Here is a 22,678-nt window from a genome sequence, read left to right as displayed (position 1 = left end):
CAGGTGGACACATGCTCTTAGGTCCCCAGGTTCCTTGCTCATGGAGAGGAGAGTGGTTGGAGGAGGGCCAGAGCAGAACCCTATGGTGAGTAGTTCTCAGCCTCACCCTCTTGGAGGGCTTGTGAAGATGTAGATGGCTCAGATTCTGATGCAGAATGTCTGGGTGGGGCCCAGGAGTCTCCATTTCTAATGTGTTCCCCAGTGCTGTGGCCCGAGGAGCACACTTGGAAGACACCTGCTCTAAAGCATGGGGTTCAGGTTAGGAACCCCTTTTACCCGATGGGCTTCTGTGCGTGGAAATCGTGAAGCGGCTGGGCATTCTTTACCATACTTACTTTTAGGTTTCTATCCAGGATGTGTCCTTCAAGGGAAAGAGTGCAGACTTTTCTGCTTTCTTGGCCAGTCTTTGTCACTGTTATTGATGGAGGTCTCTCCAGGATGCAGGACACTTGAGTTAGAGTGAATCATTGCTATAGATTTTGTTTTCCTGTAAATTTCTTGCATGATGTATGGGAATGAGAGCTACAGTATCTGATGTTAAGTAGTATTCTTAAGTACCTTTCGATTTTGTTTTTAAATTTGTGTTTTAAAATAACATTTTTAAAGTACATTAAAACTTTTAAATAATACTGTTTTTACCAATAAAGGAGAAAATTTAAATGTCTCATAAATCTTCACCCAAATAATCCCTGTTGATGATAATAGTATTGAAAGTACAAAATAAAGCAAAAAACCCCACCTTTCCATCCTCCCTTCTCTACTCCAATCCCTCTCTCCAATCTTTTAATGAGTTTTTTTCCAGAAAAAAACTACATTTATGTCTTTCCTTATAGTATTTTTATACCGGAGTATCATATGATAATACTGTTAGGTGCCTTGCCTCCTACGTTAGTAGTTTATCTTGGGCATGTTACCATCAGCAAGTAACAGACTTACCTTAATCTTCTTAGTGGGTCATATGATTGATTTGTCTTTGGGCCGTCCCAGAGTTTACCTAGCCCTCCAGTAGAGTGCTCTCTGGTTTCAGGCTTTTGCTGCATGAACAACCCTGCGGTGAATATCTTTGTTGATAATATTTTCAAAACATTTTAGGAGTCCAGCCATAGGTGTAATACCTAGTAATGGGGTTGTTGGACAAAGGGTATGTGCACTTTTAGGTCTGAAGGCATTGCCATGCAGAAAGATTCACCCCTATCAACAATGATGAGCATACCTGTTTCCTTAATATTCTTGCCCACGATGGATGGTATACAAGTAAAAAGAAAAAAGCCTGTTATTCCAATAGCAATGAAATATAAAACAACTAGGAATAATTGATCAATATCTATGTGAAGAAAACTTTAACATGCACCGGAGGGACCACAAAGAAGTCTGGAATAAATAAAAATTGTGCCATGTTCTTGGATGGGTCCTCAAAGCCTGATGAAAATATTTATTCTTCTTATTTAAGCTATAGTTTGAACATGATCCAATAAAAATATCAACAACATCTTTATTGGAGGGGGGATTTGATGAGCTGATTTTAAAGACCATTTGTAAAAACAAATAAGAATAGACAGAAATATTCAGCAAATAAGCAACAAGATAAGAAGTGTCAGGAAAATAGCCTAAGCAGATACTAAGCATTACATGAAACTAAAATTGTTAAAATGGCTTAGTAGATCACAGTTACAACTTAAATATATTCAGAAATGCACTATGTGATAAAGGTGGCATCTCAAATCAATGAGAAAAAGTGTGTAAACTTTAGGGGGAAATTTTAAACTCATATTACATACATTCCAAATGGATCAAAAATTTACATGCAAAAAAATGAAATATTTACTAGAAGGTATCGCAGGAGAATTATTTTATAATTCCAGATCTTTCTACTACGACATAGAACTCAGAAACCATTGAAGACAAGAATGATAATTTCAACTTCAATAAAAGAAAATTCTTCATGGCAAAACCCCACCTTATGCAAAGTTAAATGACAACAAATTGAAGAAAGATATTTGCAATTGGTATCATAAATAAGAACAATATTTCCTAATATATAAAGAGTTTTTACAAACCAATAGAAAGGGGCTATACCCAATAGAATGTAGCAAAGATTATGAACAGTTAACAGAAAAGACAACACAGATATCATTTAAAGATGAAATGTTCAATTTAAAAAATACAAATTACATAATAAGAGAAATATAAATTAACACCTCACTATGAGATTAGCCAGTGATTATATATCACTGAAGGGAGGTAAATCTGTACTACTCTTTGGTGGAACTCTGGCACTATCTGAAAATAATGAAATGCATTTATCTTTAGCCCAGCAATTCTACACTTAAGAATATTTTTTAGATGTATTATTATACGAGTGATATTTTTCATTGTGGCATTACTTACAAAAGCAAAAGTGTGAATAATCTCTGGTGCTGTGATACACCATGCAGCAGTAAAAAGAATAAGGGAGAGTTTTCTTTACTATTGAATGGACTCTAAGTGTACTGATAATTGACAGAAATGATTAAAAGCCAAGTGCATTAATGTTTTGCTGGTACTTGTGTGAAAAGTGAAGGAGGAGAGATTATAGACTTATTTCTTTGTGTATGAATTTGGCAGCTGTTAACATGTATATAAAAAACTGGACAAGATTTATTGCCTGTAGGGAAACAGCCTGAGAGGCAGCGGATAGAGCTGTGATGTAGTTTTCACTGTATATGTGCTTGTACCTTTTGAATTTTGAATCTTGGTTGTCTTCTTAAAATTTTTAATCCAAATTTTAAAATAGTTCAATAAGTGAAAAATATTTACTTGTTTTGACATGCATGGTTCTAATGTTCAGTTAATTTTGGTGTCTTTTCAAATAGTGGTTGGGTTTTTATGTTTGTTTCTTTTTTTAGGCAATTGCCTGTTCATATACTTTGCCCATTTTTCTTCTTTTTTTGAGGGGGAGCAATTTCTTTGCAAATCAAGAAAATCACCTCTTTATTGTATATATGGAAATTATCTTTCAGTTTATCTTTTGAGTTTGTTTATGCTGCTTTTTGCCACCTGGGAATTTTATATTTGCATGCAGTTCTTGTCTCCTCCTCCTTGCCCATCTTTGTCTTTCTTTGTTATTTTTTTTTGAAGGGGTGGAAATTAGTTTTTTTAATGTAATCTCTGAGAAAATTGACTCTAGATTTAAAACATCCAATTATTGATGACTCTGGATGAGTTGGAAAATAGCTGGCTGCTTATAAGTTCTCTCTGAAAACAGTGGTTAAAAGAGGAACAAACTCATTTTTACCAAGGGGTGGAAGTCCTCTGGAAGGGCCAGGGCAGAGGGACTTGGATGGAGAAGGGCAGGCAGTTTTGCTGGGTGTCTGATGAGCCTCTCCTCTCTCCACTCCCAGCCGAGCTCCCGCGGTCATCAGCAGTGAGATTGGCCTCCCTTCGGGACCTGCCCACCCAGCTCCTGGAGCTGTACCAGCAGGGCTTCTTGCTGGTGGCCCTGCACCCTTTCGTGCAACCAACCTACAAGCAGGAGAAGACACCCCTTGAGCACATCTTCAGGGCCATCCTGATCAAGAAAACTGACAGGTAAGGCCTCTGAGGTTGGCATCCTGAGGTGGCCAATTGTGTTGGCAGGGCCTCTGCCCTCTGACAGGTAAGGCAGTACGTTGGACAACCAGAGACAAGTTTCCTCGTGTCCATGCCTGGCTGCGTAAGTAGGGAGTTCCATTTTACACCCTTCCCCTCCTTTAATTTAATGGATTCAACTCAGCTAAAAGGTGGTCTCCTCTGAAGAGGTGTACTCCATAATGATGAGCTAGTTAAAGTATGATACTATAATCTGAAATGCATGTCTAGAAAACTCACTCATTTTTTTAAAAAGCTACATATAAACTTAATGTCTTTCCCCAAACTCTAGAAATACTTGACCATTTTGAGCTCACGATAAGTTCTGGCAGTCATATGGGCAGAAAACCCAAATCCACCTGAATCTAGTGCCATAATTGATTTGGTCTTGATTTTGATTTTCCAGGCCTTGAAGGTGAATTTCAGGATGGCTTGCTCAATTGAATGCTTACTCTTATCATATTTTTTATTGGGTGTAATTAGGAAAAGAAAGATGGAGGTTGGTTTCTCAAAAGGAGCAATAAACATTAATTCTAAATAATTTTTTAAACAATGAAGTGAAGCTAGAAAACAGTATGTTTTTGCTGCTTTTGTAAAAATAAAACTTGAAATAAAACCTGGCAGAGGAAAATGGATCTGTCTGTTGACTACCTATCATGGGAGGAAAAACAGAGAGAGTGCATAATAACTATTTGTTTTTCTCTTTTCTTACAAGTTGCTTTGCCAGGTAGAAAACAGACATTGGGCTTTTGAGCCCAGGAGGGACAGCTGAAGGCAAGAGGCTGTGTGACTAAAATGGGCTCCTCTTTCCTGACAAGCAGAGTTCTTCACTTCTTCATGGCTGATCAAGCTCTGGGGCTTTTAGTCCAAGTCAACATGCATTAGAATCTGAAGGGAAAGATGGCATGAGCCTTTGCTGATATCCATATTTACCATTGTATTTGCATAGTGAAACTTTTTTAAATATTTGCCTTTGGCATATTCATTTCTTTATCTTGATCGGCTGTGGATCAATATCTGGGTCAATCCCAAGAGGAAATTTCTGGGAGTGGTTTCAGGTTCCACTGACACATGAGACACGCAGGAGGACTAGAGCGCTCACTGTGGGCCAGGCTTTATGAGTGTCACTCATCCTCATAAGCAGCCCATGAAATAGATATGATTTTCATTTCCCTTTTAAGGGTGAGGAAGCTAAGATCCAGACATTGAGGTATTTGTCAAGGTCACTACTAGCTTACTTTCTAGAAGAGGAAGGTGGGTCAAACAATTAAGAAGAATGAGACACAGGTGTGCAGAAGGGTTTTCTAGAAAGAGAAGGTGGCCTTCTCCGTGGGTTTTAAATTCACTCAAGTCTGGAGTGCCTAGGCTACCTGCCTGGATGACTTGAACGAACAGAATAAAGAAATTCCTTGGATAACTTTGTGCTGGGTCTTCTTTGAAACTACCCCTCACCTTTGTTTGTTTGTTTGTTTTTTAAGAAGTTGAAAAAGCTTGGTAATTTACTAAGTATGGTAATGAGAATGGCAATATGTCATTCTTATGGCAAAAATGACCAAGAGAATTTACACCCCCTTCATTTCCCATTAGTATTGTGTGGGAGGAGTGCTGGTAGTGGGAAACCAGCCATCATTATACACTGTGATTTTATTCTACAGACAGTGGGTCTCCTAGGAAATGCAATAATCCTGTTTTTGCATCGTGGGGAAAATACTCCACACTATTAAAATTAAACCATCAAAAACCCCACAATACCACCTTTCCTGTAGAGAGTTTAAGTAGTAGAAACAAAACAAATCTTATGTGATTCATTTTTAATACAGACATTTAGGATGATATTTTTCACAAAGTCTGTCAATGTTCTGACAACTGTAGATGCTGTTACATGAAATGATTTCACTCTCCAAGAGGAAATAAATGCCTGGTTAATATTTTGTACGTAGACCACCTTGAAAGAGGTGCAGATGAACTTTCTATATTACTGTCAGTCTAGATCAAGCTCATTATCAAGGATCAGCATGGGATGAGGACCTGAAACTGGGATATTAACTTTAATGTGTTTGAAAAGTGAATGTAAAGTTTTTAGCCATTAACTAGGCTTTACGGTCTACAACAGGACCAGGAAAAAGGACAGAACCATACAAGCTTATATTCATTCACTCATTGATTCATTCATTCATTCACACTTAATGAGCTTGTATTCTTTGTAAGGGACATGCTAGGAGCTCTTCTTCATGGGAAGGTAGAGGATGCAGGTGCAAGGTTCACCTGGGCCTGGAGCCTGCCTTCCAGGTACCTACAGTTTAAATGAGAAAATAAGACACGCACTTCATGCATGGGAGTGTGTTAAAAGGAGAAGTCACCTCCTGCTGGAAAGGAAACTAAGGAAATGTTTCTGGAGGAAGTAGCTTTCCATTTGGACCTGGTTTGGGGGGCAAACATAGGAATAATGCACATGAGGTGGGAGGATTTTATTTGTTTTATAATGAAATGTTTTCTAGTGGAATTTGGATAATTTGAGAACATCATTGACAGTCTAACTGGATTATTAATGAGTCATTCCCGAAGCTCAGTGCGGTAACATCCTCTGAGCCCTCTATCATTTTGACAAATTTCACTTAAATTCATGAAAAATTGCCTGATCTTTTCTTTTGAAAATTCTTTTGAAGTTTCATTACAGGATGGATGGCAGGCCAAATCACACATCTAGCTATAAATTGTTCGTAATCCTAAATGTGTTGAATTTCAAGTCAGTTACTTTGAAAACTCACTCAAGAATGAATAGACTAGCTGAATGAGATTCTTAATGAATAAGTAGAGAGTCTGTACTTCCTTCTCTCTACTCTTTCTTTGGAACAGTTAGTGATTTTTCACCAACAATATTGTTGCATTCACTCTGAATCCTAAATACAGTTAAGTTGTCCTTCATTTTTCTTCGGGCAGTTTTCCTTAAGAACGGGTTGTCCAAGATCTCAAAATGTGATGGCTAAGAGAAATCGGTTATTAAAATGTCACCTCTGATGTTTCATGAGTGTGGGTTTCATTTTAGGTCATTCTATGGTTGTAGACATAAGTACAAAAATGCTTTGTGCCTATTAGTTTTTCAGCTGTTGAATTGTCATTGTTCACACACAGAGGTGGTTCAAGGTGCCAGTGATGTACTTTTCATCGCTAATGGATTGAAGTTATTTGAGTCCAGGTCCCCTGGAATAATGCCTTCTATAGTACAGAATACCAGGATATTTGTGAACTCTGTTGACATTTTGTCCTAGGGTCAGGGTGTGGGGCACACAAAGGAACTGCTGCTAATGGAGGGGGTGAGATTCTGAAGCCCTGCTGGGAGCTGGAAAAATGCATGTAATCAAAACTGCCCTTGAAAATCTCTTTAATTGCCCATGAAATGTAATACTATCTCATCTCTACCTGACTGAAGCATGTTTTCCTTCCCAACTAGATCAAACTGTTGTTTCCAACAAGGAGCCCCCATGGGGAAGGAAGTTGGTTCGGGTTTATAGTGAGTGTTCATTAGAATCACACCTAGGGTGCTGAGATGCTAGCACCTAGAGAGGTGTATGTGGGAACTGAGATTGAGAAAACAGGATCTCCACGCCTCCTCTCTCACATCCATTCTGGGGCACATCTGCCTGCTGAGTAGAATAACTGGCACTGTTTTAAGTGGTAAACGTTCCTCTCTTTCAGTTAGACTTTTCTAAGATAAACATGTGATATAGCTTCGCTATGCAAAGATGATTCTGAAGAGCAACCAGCTCTCAAGAAACTTATCTGCTAGGGGGAGGTAAAGTATATATACAAATTATGTGAATTCCCAGCCAGATCTGTGGGTCTCAGTTTTCACCTCTCACCTGGAATTTGTTAATGGGGGTTCCCTAGAAGAGGAGGCTCTGCAGTCTTATTTGCTCTGGGTCTGGAATGATGGGTAGATTTCGAACGGACGCACAAGTGGTGAGGAGGGTCTCCCAGGCAGGGAGATGGGCCTAGGGGAGCTGGGGCCTGGAAGAGCAGACCACGGATGATGTGGGGCAACTGGAGCATGAGGTCCAGAGGGAACCGGGGAGAAGCACGGAGCCTGGATCAGGAGGCCTCTGACGGCTGAGCTAAGGAGACTGAACTTTACCCCTGAAGGCAGTGGGGAACCAATGCAGTATTTTTGTTGTAGAGGAACAACCATTAGAGGAGCTGAGTTTTCAAAAACTTAAGAGGGGAAGAAAATGGAAGTTGAGAAAACATGGTAGTAGTTGTAGTGGGAGATGATCAGGAATGAGAGTAGGTTGTAGGAAGAAGCTAAGGAAGATGGATGTGAGACCTGTCCCGTAGGAGGAAATACTGGATTTAACATTGAGCTGGGGAAGGACAGCATGGAGGAAGAAGACGAATGAAAATATGAGTGACCTTCTGACTCTGAACGGCTGGGAGGATTAACCGGGAGGGAGAGTGGAGGGTGAGGAAAGGGGATCTACCTGTCTAATGGGGTTTTCCTAGAAGCAGACCCTGATAGGATCCTTAAGGAAATGCTCCCGGGAGGAATCAGCTAGGAGTGAGGACATGGGATAGGGAAGGGAAAGAAGGTATCAGGGTGCGGTGTCAGCCTCAGCCTCAGCCTCAGCCTCTACCTGGGGAAAGTGGTGAGTCCACCTTGTGGCTAGGCAACTGGCTTTCATGCTCCTGTACCTGAGAGCCATTTGCCTTGAGCTGCTTCAGACACTTACAGGTCTGCGGAACATCCAGGTGGAGCAGTGCCAACAGCCAAAGAAGACCTCGAGTCATGCAAAGGCTGAGGGGACGCACAGAACCTGGAGCGGAGCTCGCAGGGGATCTGGGTGGAACATGAACAGCATCTACCGCAAGAGAAGTGTGAACAGCATTACTTGGTTGTATCATGTTTGTGGCAGTTGCTGGCTGCAGGATGTCCACTGGGAGGTGTCCCCAGGGCCATCGGGAGCCAGGAGAGAAGTTTGAGCTGTGTGAGGCCCTGGCGAGCCCATGAGGACTGGCCCACTTTGGTGTTGCTGATGTAGCCCAAGCTGCTGTGGTGCTCATGTTCTATCCCAGATACCTCTGGTGATTCTTAGAGATGCAGTGCCTTGCTGAGAGCTGTGCTAAGTTGCTCTGTTCCAGATTGACCTATGCTGGGAGTCTGAGAAGTTTTTCCTCTCAGACTGTGTCAGGAAGCTGTGCTCCGGAGTACTATGAGAAGCACAGATTGCTGAGTGAGTCAGCTCTGGGCATCCGTGTCAGCTGATACAGAGAGAGACATTTCTTCTGGCTTTTTGCTGTTTTATTTCCAGGAAAGCAAATCTCAGAGAGTGCTCAGCTTCACTGCTTGTTTCCCTTCTTGGGGGGCAGGAATCTGAAATCCTGAAGACTCTACCCTTATTCTAAGGCAGGAATTGCAGACTCAGGTGCCGAGAGGGGCAGGCTTCTTGAGTGGGGACTCTTGGGTATTGGAGAGCCAAAGCCTCCCTCCGTCTCATTGTTGCCAAGTGTTGCCAGATCTTGTACTTATGTCAAGAAAAGCCAGAAATCTGGATTTTATGTGAAAACTGGCCTTTTAAAATCATTGCCTCACTCTTTCAATATAACATAGCATATCTCCAGTCTGCCCTTCTGGCTGCCATCTTGCAACCTTGAGAGTTTCTGGTGCTTGCTTCAGTAGAGTTGGTCACCTGCCCTTTGAGCTGCCTCTTCTCCCTTTCACACAAGGCACTCACTCATCAGACTTCTCAAATGCTCTTGTTGTTTCTTTATGTGTCTGTTCACCTCCCCTGCCCCTTGCTAAATCTTTCCTCTTTGGATTCCCATTGCTTACTCAGAGTGCCAGGTGCTAAGCAGGTGTTGCTCAATATAATTTTACTGTCTTGAGTGGAATAAAACCATGCCCCGGAACTTTGCTACCATCATTCATTAAAAGACCATACATTATGGCAAGATGGATCTGTTTTGGGTTTATATAGTTACCAGACCCTGAAGTGCATCTTGTTTTTAATCCTCACCCAAGGATAGATATGTTTATTGATTTTAGAGAGGGTGGCAGGTGGTAGGGGAGGGAGGGAGAGAGAGAGAGAGAGAGAGAGAGAGAGAGAGAGAGAGAGAGAGAGAGAGAACACCCATGTGAAAGAGAAACAGATTGGTTGCCTCCTGCATGAGCCCTGACTGGGGATCGAACCCACATCCCAGGTATGTACCCTGAGCAGGGGTTGAACCTGCCACCTTTTTGTGTACAGACAACGCTTCAACCAACTGAACTACCCAACCAGGGCCTGAAGTGCATCTTGGTAATGCAGCTACACAGCGTGGACCCAAGTAATGGAACACACACGCACTCACACATGCACTCACATATGTTCCTTTCATTGTCCAAATAACAGTGATTTGCCTCAAGGTATGTTATTTTTCACTGTTCTTTTCTTTTTAAAAACCATCCAAAGGATGGCCTTTAAAGGAAAGCAAATCTTCATGATCTTAAGTAGAGTACAAATGCATTACATTGCCTATATGATGGCCCACAAGATAACATGAACATTTTCTTTAGCATTTGAAAAGGACAAAGCTGGGAAAGTACGAAATTATATTGGAACTAAAATGAAAATTCATTTAAAACTTATAGTTGAAAGTGTCTTCTTTAAGTGGCCTTGTGTCTTTTCACGTCTAATTTCTACCAGTTACCTCGACTCTTGGGAGAGCTATAGGGGCTTCTAGAAAGAAGTTTCATAATTAAACAAAATACACAGGGGGTGGTAGCGCCTACTGGGGTGTGCCCTAGAAAATGCTCATACGCGAGGCTGGGGTTCAGCCCTGGAGCGTGCTGATTGTTGGAATCACACATGGGGAAGAAAAGGAATGCTGGGCTTAGCAGTGATTGACATGTGTTACTGTGGTGGAGAAACCGCAGCAGCTGGTTAATTCCCGGGGAGCAGAAATCGAGGAAGGTGGATTCAGAGTTCTTTTCTTAAATCAGAGCCCGGAATGCGAAGGTGTTGTTTTTAGCATGGAGGTCGTTATTTTGGGTTTATATATAGGACGGAGCCCACAACTGCCTCTCCTTGATGGCGTGGTGTGATCCTTCATCAGTTTTCTCAAGGTTCCCGAGGTGTTTGGAGAACTTGATTAGCTCTCTGGGCTGTTGCCCCCACGCCCCCCCCCCCCAAACACATATACACAGAGCTGTCCAGCATCACTGAAGACTACCTTAATGTATTCCTCCTATTTTCCCATCTCACATGGAGTGACACTCTTCTAGTGTGTTGAAGCTTCAGGATTCACTGTTAATTATTGTGTTTGCACTTTCCAATGTAATATGCCAGCGTAAAGCCACATTCTCTTGGGGAAAGAAAGGGTTTTGTTTTTTGTTTTTCCAATCCACACCCCTAAATTGCTTGCCTAGTTATTCTTATTCTCTTTACCCCAGTGAAGAGAACGAGAGACATGTACTGTTTGCCTGAAAGCTTATTCCTCCCCAACCCCAACCTGTCCTTGATTGCCTGTGTCTTTACCCACATTTGGTTTACTTATTTATTTTGTTCCCTCAGAAAGAGGATTAGCAAGCTCGTGATTCCAGTCATTCCCCAGAAGTAGCTTGGAATGGCAGAGAACAGTGAGCAGGGCCCCAAACACAGAAGCACAAGGCCAAAGTTTCTTTGAAATTTCCTATTGATCTTAAAATTTATGCAAGTGCTAAAGTACCATGAAATGCCTGTATTTGTTTTATTGTAAGATAAATAAAAGCTCCCTCTTTCATACATGCATACTATCTTTAAATAAAAATGGGCTCTCTAGGAAGATTTATTTCTGTGGCATTGCAGGTGGACTATAGGGACACTTACTATTTTGAGCTCTCTATGCATGCAACGTAGGTAATTTAATTGTAAATAATTGTACTAAAGTGTTGGATTTTTGTATTTACATGGCTCTCCCATATTAAATTTAAGAACTGAGATTGTCTTACTTTAAATATTCCTGGCAAAGTCCTTTTTGTCTTTGTCAATCAGAGACAACTTAGATTGTGTGTGTTTTTCAAGCTGGGAAAGATATAATGGGTATTTCCAAGTGATGGGTCCTAGAAAAGACTAGTACTAATTGAATTTTACATTTTTAGCTATGAATGCAGCAACAGGTGAGAAATGACTTTTGAATCCATATAAGTACATTATTAGTGACTTCAGTGTCTTGAGATTTTGATATAATTATTATCACTATAATCTAGCTATTTTCTGTAATTTTAAATGGTTGAAAGAGAGAACCATTTTATAAAGAGATAAATGCTATAAATATGACTTAGCGGAGTACGTAATTTCATTTATTTCCTATTTATTAACCACTAGGTTGGAACTTAAAATGGCTATAAAGACTTTAGAAACCAAATTAGTAACTTTTATTCATACACTTGTTTTCTGAGTGTCTGAAAGTACTTCTGCTTCATTCCTTATGTATTAAGTATTACACCTTATTCTGTGTCCTGATAATGGTTGTTTTTGTTGTTAACACTTGTCGAAAATGTTATTATATGTTCAGCAGAGGTTCAGACTTACTCTGTTTTGTAACTGGGAAGTACTGTTACCTTCCCTTATCCCCACATCCCATTTTATATCCTGGGACAATGAGGCTGAAGAAGTTATTAATGCCTTTTCAGTAGTGAGGTGTGGGGGTGGGGAGTGGGAATGTATGGTGGGTATGTGACTTAAGTTCCATCCTGAGGCTCATGGCTCAGAAATATACCATCTTTCAACTCAGGGTCCCAGGAAATTACTAAAGGGTCCTCAGAGAAGTCCCAGAATCCTCTGGGCTTTGCAGCATCCCCACTCCCCATGGTAGCCTGTGGGACCACAGGCCTGGTTATTCCCAAACTGGTTTCAGAACATAGGGCTGCCACTGAAAATTATTTGGAGCTTCCCAGATGGCTCCATTCAATAGGTTAGCTGGGTCTTGTCAGTTCTGTGCAAACGATGGTTCTAAGGCCATTAGTGCATCATTTTCCCTCTGTTCCCTAAAGACAAAATAAAAATGTGTTTATTAAATGTCTGTTTTGTGTGTTCTAAGGTTGTAGCCTTTGTTACAGGTAATGAGATGAGCTCAATCCCTGCTCTAGGGAGATTTATAACATACCTGACTTGTTGAAATTTTTATTCTCAAACTTACTGAAATTTTCATTTTCAGACTTCTATAGGTTAAGTCCCCCAAACTCTGTGTAGCAACCTGGATCTTACTAGGAACAAAAAGCCTACTTTTCTTGTAAAGAACATTTATATGTTGGCAGGCACTTTCTAATATGATTTATCAGTTAAGATAATAGTCAGAATGGCTACCATTTATTTATTGCTATGGCTAATGAGAGTTCTTGCTCATTGCTTCATAATATACATTGTCTTTACCCCTGAAAGCTGTGATGGAGAAAACGAGCCTCAGAGAAATGACTTGTTAAGAGTTAAACTTTTGGTGAGTGCCGGAGCCAGGATTCACAACAGGATCTGTCTACTAGTACTGTTCCTCTTTAATTTTTTAACCATTAGGTTGAGAGTTAGGGTAGAATTTCTCAGCTCACATAGTTTTCAACTGTTGACATTGTGGACTGGATAAGTCTTTGTGTGGGGCATTGTCTGTGCATTGTAGGATATTTAGCAGCATCCCTGGCTTTTACCCATTAGATACCAAGCAAATACCCCCATCCCTATCTCTGCATGTGTGACAGTCTTCTCCAGACATTACCAAATGTCCCCTGACAGGCAAAACTGCCCTCACTTGAAAACCACAGAGATAGGGTTTGGATGTGAGGTGGGGGTGGGGGGATTCTAACTTTATTTTCTTCCATTTATTACATTAATCTAACTGCCCCTGGATGAAATACCACCTTTATTATAAGTTGGATTTCTATATATATATACCCTGCCAGAGGTTCCCAACTTATGGCACCTGGGACTGGTGTCGTGGAAGACGGTTTTTCCATGGACCAGAGTTGGGGGGGATGGTTTCAGGATGATTCAAGTGCATTACATTCAAGCTCACCTACTGCTGTACGGTCTAGTTCCTAACAGGCCCAATTCAGTACTGGGTACTGGTCCATGGCCTGGAGGTTGGGGACCCCTGCCCCTAATCTATTCCTGACTCTTTATTATTCCATTATTTTTTTAAATGATTTTCGTGCTAATACCATGCTATTTGGATTACAATAAATCTGTAGTGTTTATTATGGAGTAAGGCTCTAGTCTTTTTTCAGGATCTGAGCTACTTTGGCACATTGAGTTTTCCATATAAAGTCTGAAGTGATTTTCTTTAGTTCCCAGTAAACTCTATTAAAATTATGATTATATCTACATGCTAATTTAATTTCTACCATGTATTTTCAAGAATATAGAATTCAATATTATTGTTGGAAGTTCAGTTTTAATTTTTGAGCTTTGTGATCATACTGAAAATTCTATATACTATCTATACCAGTTGTTATCAAATTGGGGTGGACATACCCTTGCTGAAGGAGAAATGAGGTTTCTATGTATATTGAAAATTAGGAGAGAAATTGTATTACTAATATACAACATTCAGGTTGAAGGTGGTGGGTGGCCGGCTGCAGATGTCCCAGGTCACCTGTCTACACAGAGCAGGAGGGGTCTTGGGGGAGGCTGGGTTCAGAAGAACACTTCTAATCCAGAACTTGGTGAAATGGAGTTGCAAATTATTTTTGGTAGTTCTGACTAAATTAACCCGCATGAAATGCACAAATGGCTTAAAATTTTTCTGTAAAGTGATTGCAGATTGAGGAGAATACTAGTAATGTAAGTGTAAAAACCTTTCTCTCTTTCCTCAAAACAGCCACACTGACCCATCTCTAGATGTTCATAAGAACTTTATTAGTGAGATTTTTTAAAAAGTCAACACCTACCTATTAAAATCAGACAGAAGAAATTTGGACTCACCAAGAAAACATTTTGAAATGTGGATCTATTTCCACTCCTGTTAACAGTGGATCTCACTTCAAGTGTATATTATGCCTTGAAATAATAGTTATTAATAATATGAACTTATTGTGATTATAATTTTTGAATAGTGCTTATTTTATCTGTTTATGATCTTTTAAAACTTCTGTTTTATATGTATTGTTTTATAATATACAGAAAATGCTGGTACTTGGTTTTTACTGAGGTGTGTGATCAAAAAATTTGGAGACCATTGATCCATGAAGCTTCTTGGTCACATTGATGATTCCTGAAGCAGGCAGAGTCTTGCTATTCAGAGTACACTTCATGCACCAGCAGGCATCATCAGGGAGCTCCTTATAAATGCAGATTACCAGGCCCACCCAGTCCTGCTAAATCAGAATCTTCATTTTAACAAGATCACAGGTCATGACTATGTGTACATTGAAGTTTAAAACAGAGTTAAGCTGTACTTTTCTGTTATGCAGCTACTAGCCACATGTAGCTATTTAAATTTAAATTAATTAAAATTAAACAAAATAAAAAATTCATTTCCTGAGCTGCACTAGCCATCCATGTTTTAGATGTCAGTAGCAACGCATGGGTGGTGTCTACTGTACTGGGCAGTGCAGATATAGAACATTTCCATCATCTGACTCAATTAGAGCATGGAGGTAGGAGGATTCTAGAAAATGAAGGATTAGCAAACTTGAATTAGAACATGTGCATTAAAGTAGATAGAGAAGAGATTTCCTGTCACTGAACTGGATGTGACCCATGAGAAAGTCTTATCAAGAGAGGTCATGTGTGGAGCTTTTACTGTTACTTTTGTTTGCAGATTTATATGACTTTCCTGAATCAAAAAAACATCAGGCAGACCTGCTTTTATTCAATGTTATGTTTGTGACAAAATATTATTTATGCACAAATACTAATATTAGTTCTTTCCATATCTTTCAAAGGAAATGAGGAGCCTTTCAGGATTCCAGCGATCTTGCCCCAAATTTCATTCCTTGTAGTTCTTTTTTCTGCAGTTCATGGTGGTCGGGCTTGAAGTTCTTCACAGGTACATTATACAGGGAGCACAGTGGTAAGGCTGGTTTGTTTTCCTCTTGCCTTTTAAGGTTGATGGTGAACTCATTGTGCTCTGCAGTTACTGATGTTTTATCTACCAGGGAGCTGGTCCTAACTATAAACAGTGAGACAGGATGTGGCAAGAATAAATAGCAGTAGGTACTGTATAGTTAGGTGCCCACGGTGCCTGGCACCCATTTAGCAGTGCTCAGCTCCCTAAGTGAGTGTGTGGTTAGGGTATCATTTGCACATCTTCCCCCATAATTTCCAGAATGTTCCTAGTGATACCATACTCTTATCAACAGATGTAACAAATGTCTGTTGGTGAATGAGGAAGGGAAGATCAGAAGAAAGGGCAGCGACCCATTAGGGGCTTCATTCTTCTCCTCCTTCCTACTTCCTACTTCCAATCTTGATGGACTCTATAGTTAGGGACTTTATTTAAAGATTTACTAGGATTTGTTTTCTTGGATGTATTTTCTTCAAGCATTTCCTAAGCTTCACTATTAGAAGTAACTTTTGACTCCAGCAACCTGTTTTTTTGTTTTGTTTTGTTTTGTTTTTTTTGTTTGTTTTTTTTTTTTTTTTTGTAGATTTGGTTCATTTTGCAAAGAGAAAATCATAAAAATTCCCTGATATTTCCCCATTGTTCTGAGAGCATCTTTGGGAAGCAACTGTTTATTCTCCTTCCTCCCCGCCCTCCACATCCCAACCACTGCCAATTGCAGAGACAAGAAATACCTAAAATCTCTCCCTCCTTCATCCTCTCCCTTTGCAAAAATCTTAACTCCGCTCTTGTTCTTCCCATCTTTCTACATAATGTACAATGCCACTTTAATCTTACTAAAATCTGTATCTTAGTATGTGCTTTTATCTCAGACCATCCATGACTCTCCTTCACCTCAAAATGAAGTCCAGTCCCATTCGATAGCAATACCTGCCCATCCTTTCTTTCCAACCTTATTTCTTAATTTTCTGCTTTAGCTCCTGCACAGCCTCAATCTCAGATTCATCCTAACAGCTCATTCATCCATACACGTCACTAAGGCTCTTGTTTACTGATGCAGCTGAACTGTACAATAAGCAATCCACACCTTCATATGTCTTCTACCAAACTGACCTGCTTATTATTTCCATCGTATAACTCATGCTATGTCCAGATCCTTACTAATCTCTGTTCTCGATGCCTGCAATGTCCTTTTACCCATCGTCCCGTCACTAATTTCTACACAGCTTCTAAGACTCAGCATATAGGCTCCATGTTTATAAAAAATTTCCCTGATCCCTGACAATGGAAATAACTGAACTCTCATAGCACTTTTGTTTATATAGCATTTATCTTTCCTTAGACTACAATTTCTTAAGAGCAGAATCTAACTCAATGCCTTATATGTGGTCAGTGATCAAGAAGATGATGAATAGATGAATAAATACATATTTGTTGTTATTGGTTTTATATATGCTAATGAAACTCTTATCAACAGAAAAAGATTTCTTTTTCTTTTAGTGACAAATCTTTTTCAGATCTGTAGCTAGTCCCCCTACCCCCACCCCACTGCCCCAACTATGCTTTAAGAGAAAAAGAAAGCCATTCTGATCATTCTACTTGAGCCTGGTGTTGCCTTGGGGGAATATCTTAAAATTTCTTCCTGTTTCCCAGAGATAGAGAATTTGTTTCTGTAATTTAGTAATACATTTTTTTTTAAGTTGGAGAAGTGCCTAGTTATCTACATTTGTGTTTGTTTCCATTTTCTTTCTGATTATCCCTAAATGAAACAAAAATAGTCTTATTGATGAACTGCATGTTCTCTCTTCTTTTCATAACTCAAGTTCAAACTATGTTTAGTGTCCTGGGAAAAAGAATATGTTTAAACTCATAGTCTTTGAAGCTATCTAAGGGCTTTATGAGTTGAAGTGATATCTATTACATGTTTATTATTTAAAAGTAGTGTTATGATGTTTCTATTCACATGTTTATTATTTAAAAGTATAGTTTATAATAATTTTTCAACAGGCATTTGCTTTTTAGTGGCATGATTTCAGATCTGTCGTGAGACTAAAATAGTTGTTCAACTTACAGCTTGCCTTTTCATTAGAATAATTTGAATTTAACTTTTGCCTGTGATAATTTTAAATATTCTAGCACTCATATGTGTTACAATCTTTGCCTGCAGACATGTTCTTGGCTTAATAAATGGTTATGATCCAGCCGCTGTGACTCTAGACAGGGGCTGTGAATGTACTGGCCATGCTCTGCTTGGATCGTGGGAGAGCATAATCTGCTGAGTCATTGCAGAGAATGAAATATCTGGGTTGAGTTTAAAGGTTAGTTATTCTGATTATGATACAATTAGATAATCTGTTCACTCTCATCCCTTCCCTGACATTCAGCCTTCTGTGACTCCTGTTGTAGCTTTGGGTATGTAATGCAGAGGCCAGAGACGGATGGCTCAGAGGTCAAATTCAATCTCAAACATGTTGGCCTACATAACATTGTTTGGAGCCAAAATATGACAGTTATGGCTGACATTAAAACACAGTTTAATGACTTCTTTAAAAAAAGATGAAGAAGAAGATTTGGCCACCGTGGCCCAAAATTCCTAGTACTGGCTGAGATACAAACTGCCCAGTTTGCCATGGTTTACACTGTTCTCCTTGTCACCCCAATATTGTAGTGACATGGCACTTGACATTTAACGTCACTTTTGCACTGTGACTTTCCTCGTGGTGGAGGCAGGTTTGTCTGCAGCCACATTGCCCTCAGAAGCGGGAGAGTGAGAGGGCGCCTGACATGACCGTGTTTGAAGACAAACAGGAGAGAGCGTATTCCTTGGTGCACATGAAGACCAGTCAGTCCTATATCTTTTATTGAGAACAGAGTGTTTAGATTATGTGTTCTAGTCAAAAATGTCTTCTTTCGCTCATTGTTTGTGGGCCTTCAGGTTTGGCTCTCTCAGCTGACCTTTTGACGAGCTGTCTGGGGAGTGACCACACAACTCTTGGCAGACGGGAGAGTTGTAATGAGCGAGGATCTCTGGGCAGAGCTCTGGGTTTGTGCACAGTTGTTATTACCGTTGATGTTTGTGTGTGAACAATCAGGTCAGTGTGGCACCAAGCAGGTGGTCTTTATTATGGTCTTAACTCTGGCATCTGTGGCCAGGTGCGTTGCCATCTGAGGTACTTTAGCACATGGGCTCTTTGCTCTCCTACCCTACACCTAGGAAAGGTGCGTACACAAACGTTCAGTGTCTAAATCCACTTTTATGTGTTTGTTTGACAAGCATTTATTTAAATTTTCTACTTGTTCACATTGTGGCCCAAGTCCTGTTCTATAAGGTGTCAAACAAACAAGGACTGTTTGGGAGAATGAAAAAATTCTGGAAATGGATAATGGTGACGGTTGCGCCACATTATGAATTTACTTAATGACACTGAATTGTACATTTAGAAATGGTTAAAATAGTACATGTTTTGTGTATTTCACCACAATAAGCAAAGTGAAAATAAGTTGGAAATGTTTTTTAGTTTTTCTGACCAAAAGTAGCATAGATAGAGAGAAGTGTCTATATTTCCTTTACCTCTGCTTCTTTTCTTGGAGGTTTGTCTTCTTCTGAGGAAATAGGAGTCTGCAGACTGGTCTCCACAAGTCATTCTTTCTGTTTTCTCTTTTTCATGGCTTGTTCAGTTATCTCCCAAGGAAAATCAGAGTGGCAGTTATAACACACCCTGCCCAGGCAGTGGCTCTTCACTCCGATGGCACATTAGAATCACAGGGGAGTTTCCAAAGACCCTTTGCCCTGGCCATACCTTACACCAATTAAAGCAGAATTTGTGAGAACTCCCAAGTGATCCCAAGGTTGGTGCAGCCAGAGCTGAGAATGCCTGCTCTGTGGGAAACCCTGTCTGATTCATAGAACACAAGGTTTGCTTGTTGGATTGTTCCAGTGCCTAATGTTGGGGCACATCAAAGGAAATTATTCTTTTCTCCCACAGACCCAGTTATTTCAGTCACTGACCTCATGTGATTTCAGGGGTCGAATATGAGAATTATAGTCAGGCAGGGGTGTAGGTTAGTTTAAAACTAGAAACACTGACTTGGAGAAGAAATACTATAGCATCAAAACAAAGACTCAGCCCCGGCCAGGTAGCTCATTGGTGGGGCATGGTCCCAATGCGGCAGGGTTGCAGGTTCGAACCCTGGTCGGGGCACATGCAGGAGCCAGGCAGTGAACACACGGATGGGTGGAACAGCAAATTGATGTTTTTTTCTCTCTCTCTCCTTTTCTCTTTCTCTAAAAAAAAAACCAAAACACAAAAAAAATGTACACAGCTCCCCCCAGTATATTATAGCTTTTCTTCTTTCATTTTTAAAAATAAGTTCTATTTGGGGATAATTTTAGATTTAACAGAAAAGTTACAAAGAAATTATAGAGAACTTCCGTATACCCTTCACTGAGTTTCCCCGTCATTAATATTTTACCTTGCCATGGTACATTTGTCAAAACTAAGAAATTGACATTGGTTCATTACTATTAACTAAATAGTGGGTTTTATTTGCATTTCATCAGTTTTTCTATTAATCTTCTCTTTCAGTTCCTGAATGCAAAAGAAGGCACCACATTGCATTAATTGTCATGTTATGATGGCTTTTTAAAATTTGATGGGCTCTGATGTCTTAGCTGCTCCTTCATTGTCTTAAGCAGTCAGGACTACTATGTTTTAGTGCCTCGTTAACACTATGTTGCTATTCTCTAGGCCAGCAATTTTCAACCTTTTTCGTCTCATGGCACATATAAACTAGTTACTAAACTTTGGGGGAGAGGAGTTATAAGGTGGATAAATAGTAATGGAAAAAATACAATAAAGAATAAAAATAAAATCCTGCAGTACATCAAAAAATATATTTTTTCTGATCTGACAAAAAAATAGGTATAATTTTGATTCATTCACACTGACCTGCTATTGTTGTGTTGACTGTTGTCATTTTTTTTACTTGACAATCTAAGGGAAAAGAGGTCAGTTCCCTGACTAAATAGTTAGGTACGGCATGTTTTAAAAATTATCGCAGCACACCAGTGTACCCTGGCACATCAGATGAAAGTCGCTGCTCGAAGCATTTGAATTCATTTTGTCTTCCTCATTCCTGGCTTTCAGAACATTGTGCCTCTGCTCAGTAATATCCTTTTATTCCCTCTTCCTTTCAGAAAAATCCCTTTGGAATGGCTGGAAGTAAACCCTTCTCAACTCTCCAAAGCTGTGTCCAGTGAGGGAGGGCCGCAAGATGTGAGAGGAGCCAGAACTCTTGTTAGTTAATTTTTCCCCAGACTGTTTCTGAGAAATTACCTAGCAGCATAAAGGCGATTTTATTTTTCAAGGAGCTAGACTATTCTGAACCAGATGCACAGATTAATTTGATAATGGGCCCATTTAACAGGATAATCATATATTAAATGTAAACAGATTTCTTTATAGCATGTTTTCATAGGGTGAATCAAATATAATATCCTTCTTGGGATTTCTAAAAGATAAGTAACTTGAAAAGAAGATTGTAAATTTGTTAACTGAAGCAATTGACAGGGTGGCTCCTACCCTCCTCATTGACATACTCCCTTGGTTTGACTTCCAGGTTTTCTTCCTTCCTCCCTGGTTACTCCTTTGTCCCCTTTGTGGCTTTCTCTTCTTTTGTTCCCAACCTGTAGTCATGGTCCCAAAGCTCAGACCTTGAGTAGTCTCTCCTTACATTAACTGAGATCTCATCTAGTCTCACACTTTAAATATCACCTGTAAGCTGATGTCTCCCAGATTTATACATCACCAGCCTCATCTCCTGAAGTACAGATTCAAATATGTATTAAACTGTCTATCGACATATCTACTTGGATGTCTGCTTGATGTCAAATTCAGCACATGTGAAACTGAATCATTGATCTTCCCCCCCAAGCCTGTGCCACTCACAGCTTTCCTGTGGCAACTTCATCCATTCTTCCAATTGCCAGGGAAGAAACCCTTAGCGTCTCATCTGCTTTCTTCCTTCACAAGCCACAATGAAGTCTTAAAGGTTCTACATTAAAAATAGACCCACAATCCAGCACTTCTCACTGCTGCTACTCTACCACCAAGTCAATTTGAGTTGCCGTCATCTCCCGCCTGGACCACTGAGTTAATCTCTTAGCTGCACCCCCATACCCCCCCACCACACACACATACCCAGAGCCAGAGGGATCCTTTTAAAATAAAACAGGTTGTGCCACTTCTCTGTTCAACACCCTCCAAAAACTTCCCCTGTCATTCTCAGTGAAAGCCACTGTCTTTACCATGGCCTCCAGGTTCTGCAGTATCCAGCCTCCCAGTGGCTCTTTGACGTGTCTCCTCTTCTTTCTCTGTCCTTTGTCACTGAGCTCCAAAGTGATCTCAGCCTAAGGCCTTTGCATGAACTCTTTGCATGATCTCAGCCTAGGGCCTTTGCATGAACTCTTCTCTCTACCTGGAAGCTCTTTCCTGGATATCAGCATGGTCAACTCCCTCACCTCCTATAGATCTTTATTCCAAATGTCACCTTCTCAATGAGGCTGCCCTGACCATTCTTCTTAAACTGTAGCTCCCCCTGTCCCTCCTCATTCTCCTTACCTTGCTGTGTTTCTTTTCCTTTTACACTTAAACTGCCATTGCAAATACTCTGCTATGTGCTCATGTATTTGCCTCCACTAGATTGTAAGTTCCATAAGGGCAGAGATTTTGTCTCTTCTGTCTGTTGATGGAGACCAGCGTAGAGTGTCGGGCTCATAGTAACAATGTGGTCAATATTTATTGAGTGAATAATTATGAACTGTGAAGAGTGCTAGGAAGGTATAATTAAGAATGCAATTACAGGTAATAGTAATAGATCATCAGCAGCTAATATTTGTTGAGCCTGAGCCTCATGCCATGCCTTATGCCAAGGAAAGACTTTACATGCTTTTGTCTTACTTATCTTTACAATGAAGCTAAGAGATAGCTATTCATAATATCCCCTTTTAAAAGTGAAAAAACCCGAGGCACAGAACGTTTAAATAAATTATCCAAAGGCACACAGCTGG

At 40.0% G+C, this 22,678-nt stretch overlaps 1 protein-coding gene across 2 annotated transcripts in view; it reads left to right on the top strand.

Moving 5' to 3' along the window:
• RFTN1 (raftlin, lipid raft linker 1) overlaps positions 1 to 22,678 on the top strand; it is a 189,170-nt gene that overhangs the window by 73,043 nt on the left and 93,449 nt on the right. For both annotated transcript variants that reach the window (XM_090284375.1, XM_090284374.1), the window contains one exon: positions 3,381 to 3,567. In XM_090284375.1, the coding sequence (XP_090140501.1) occupies positions 3,381 to 3,567 (187 nt within the window). The remainder of the gene's footprint in view (positions 1 to 3,380; positions 3,568 to 22,678) is intronic.

This window comes from Furipterus horrens, unplaced genomic scaffold (assembly GCF_987537825.1).
Source record: "Furipterus horrens unplaced genomic scaffold, mFurHor1.1.pri manual_scaffold_7, whole genome shotgun sequence".
Lineage (NCBI taxonomy): Eukaryota > Metazoa > Chordata > Mammalia > Chiroptera > Furipteridae > Furipterus > Furipterus horrens.
The sequence above is the reverse complement of the archived record's forward strand: the minus strand, read 5'-3'. Positions and strand labels throughout refer to the sequence as shown.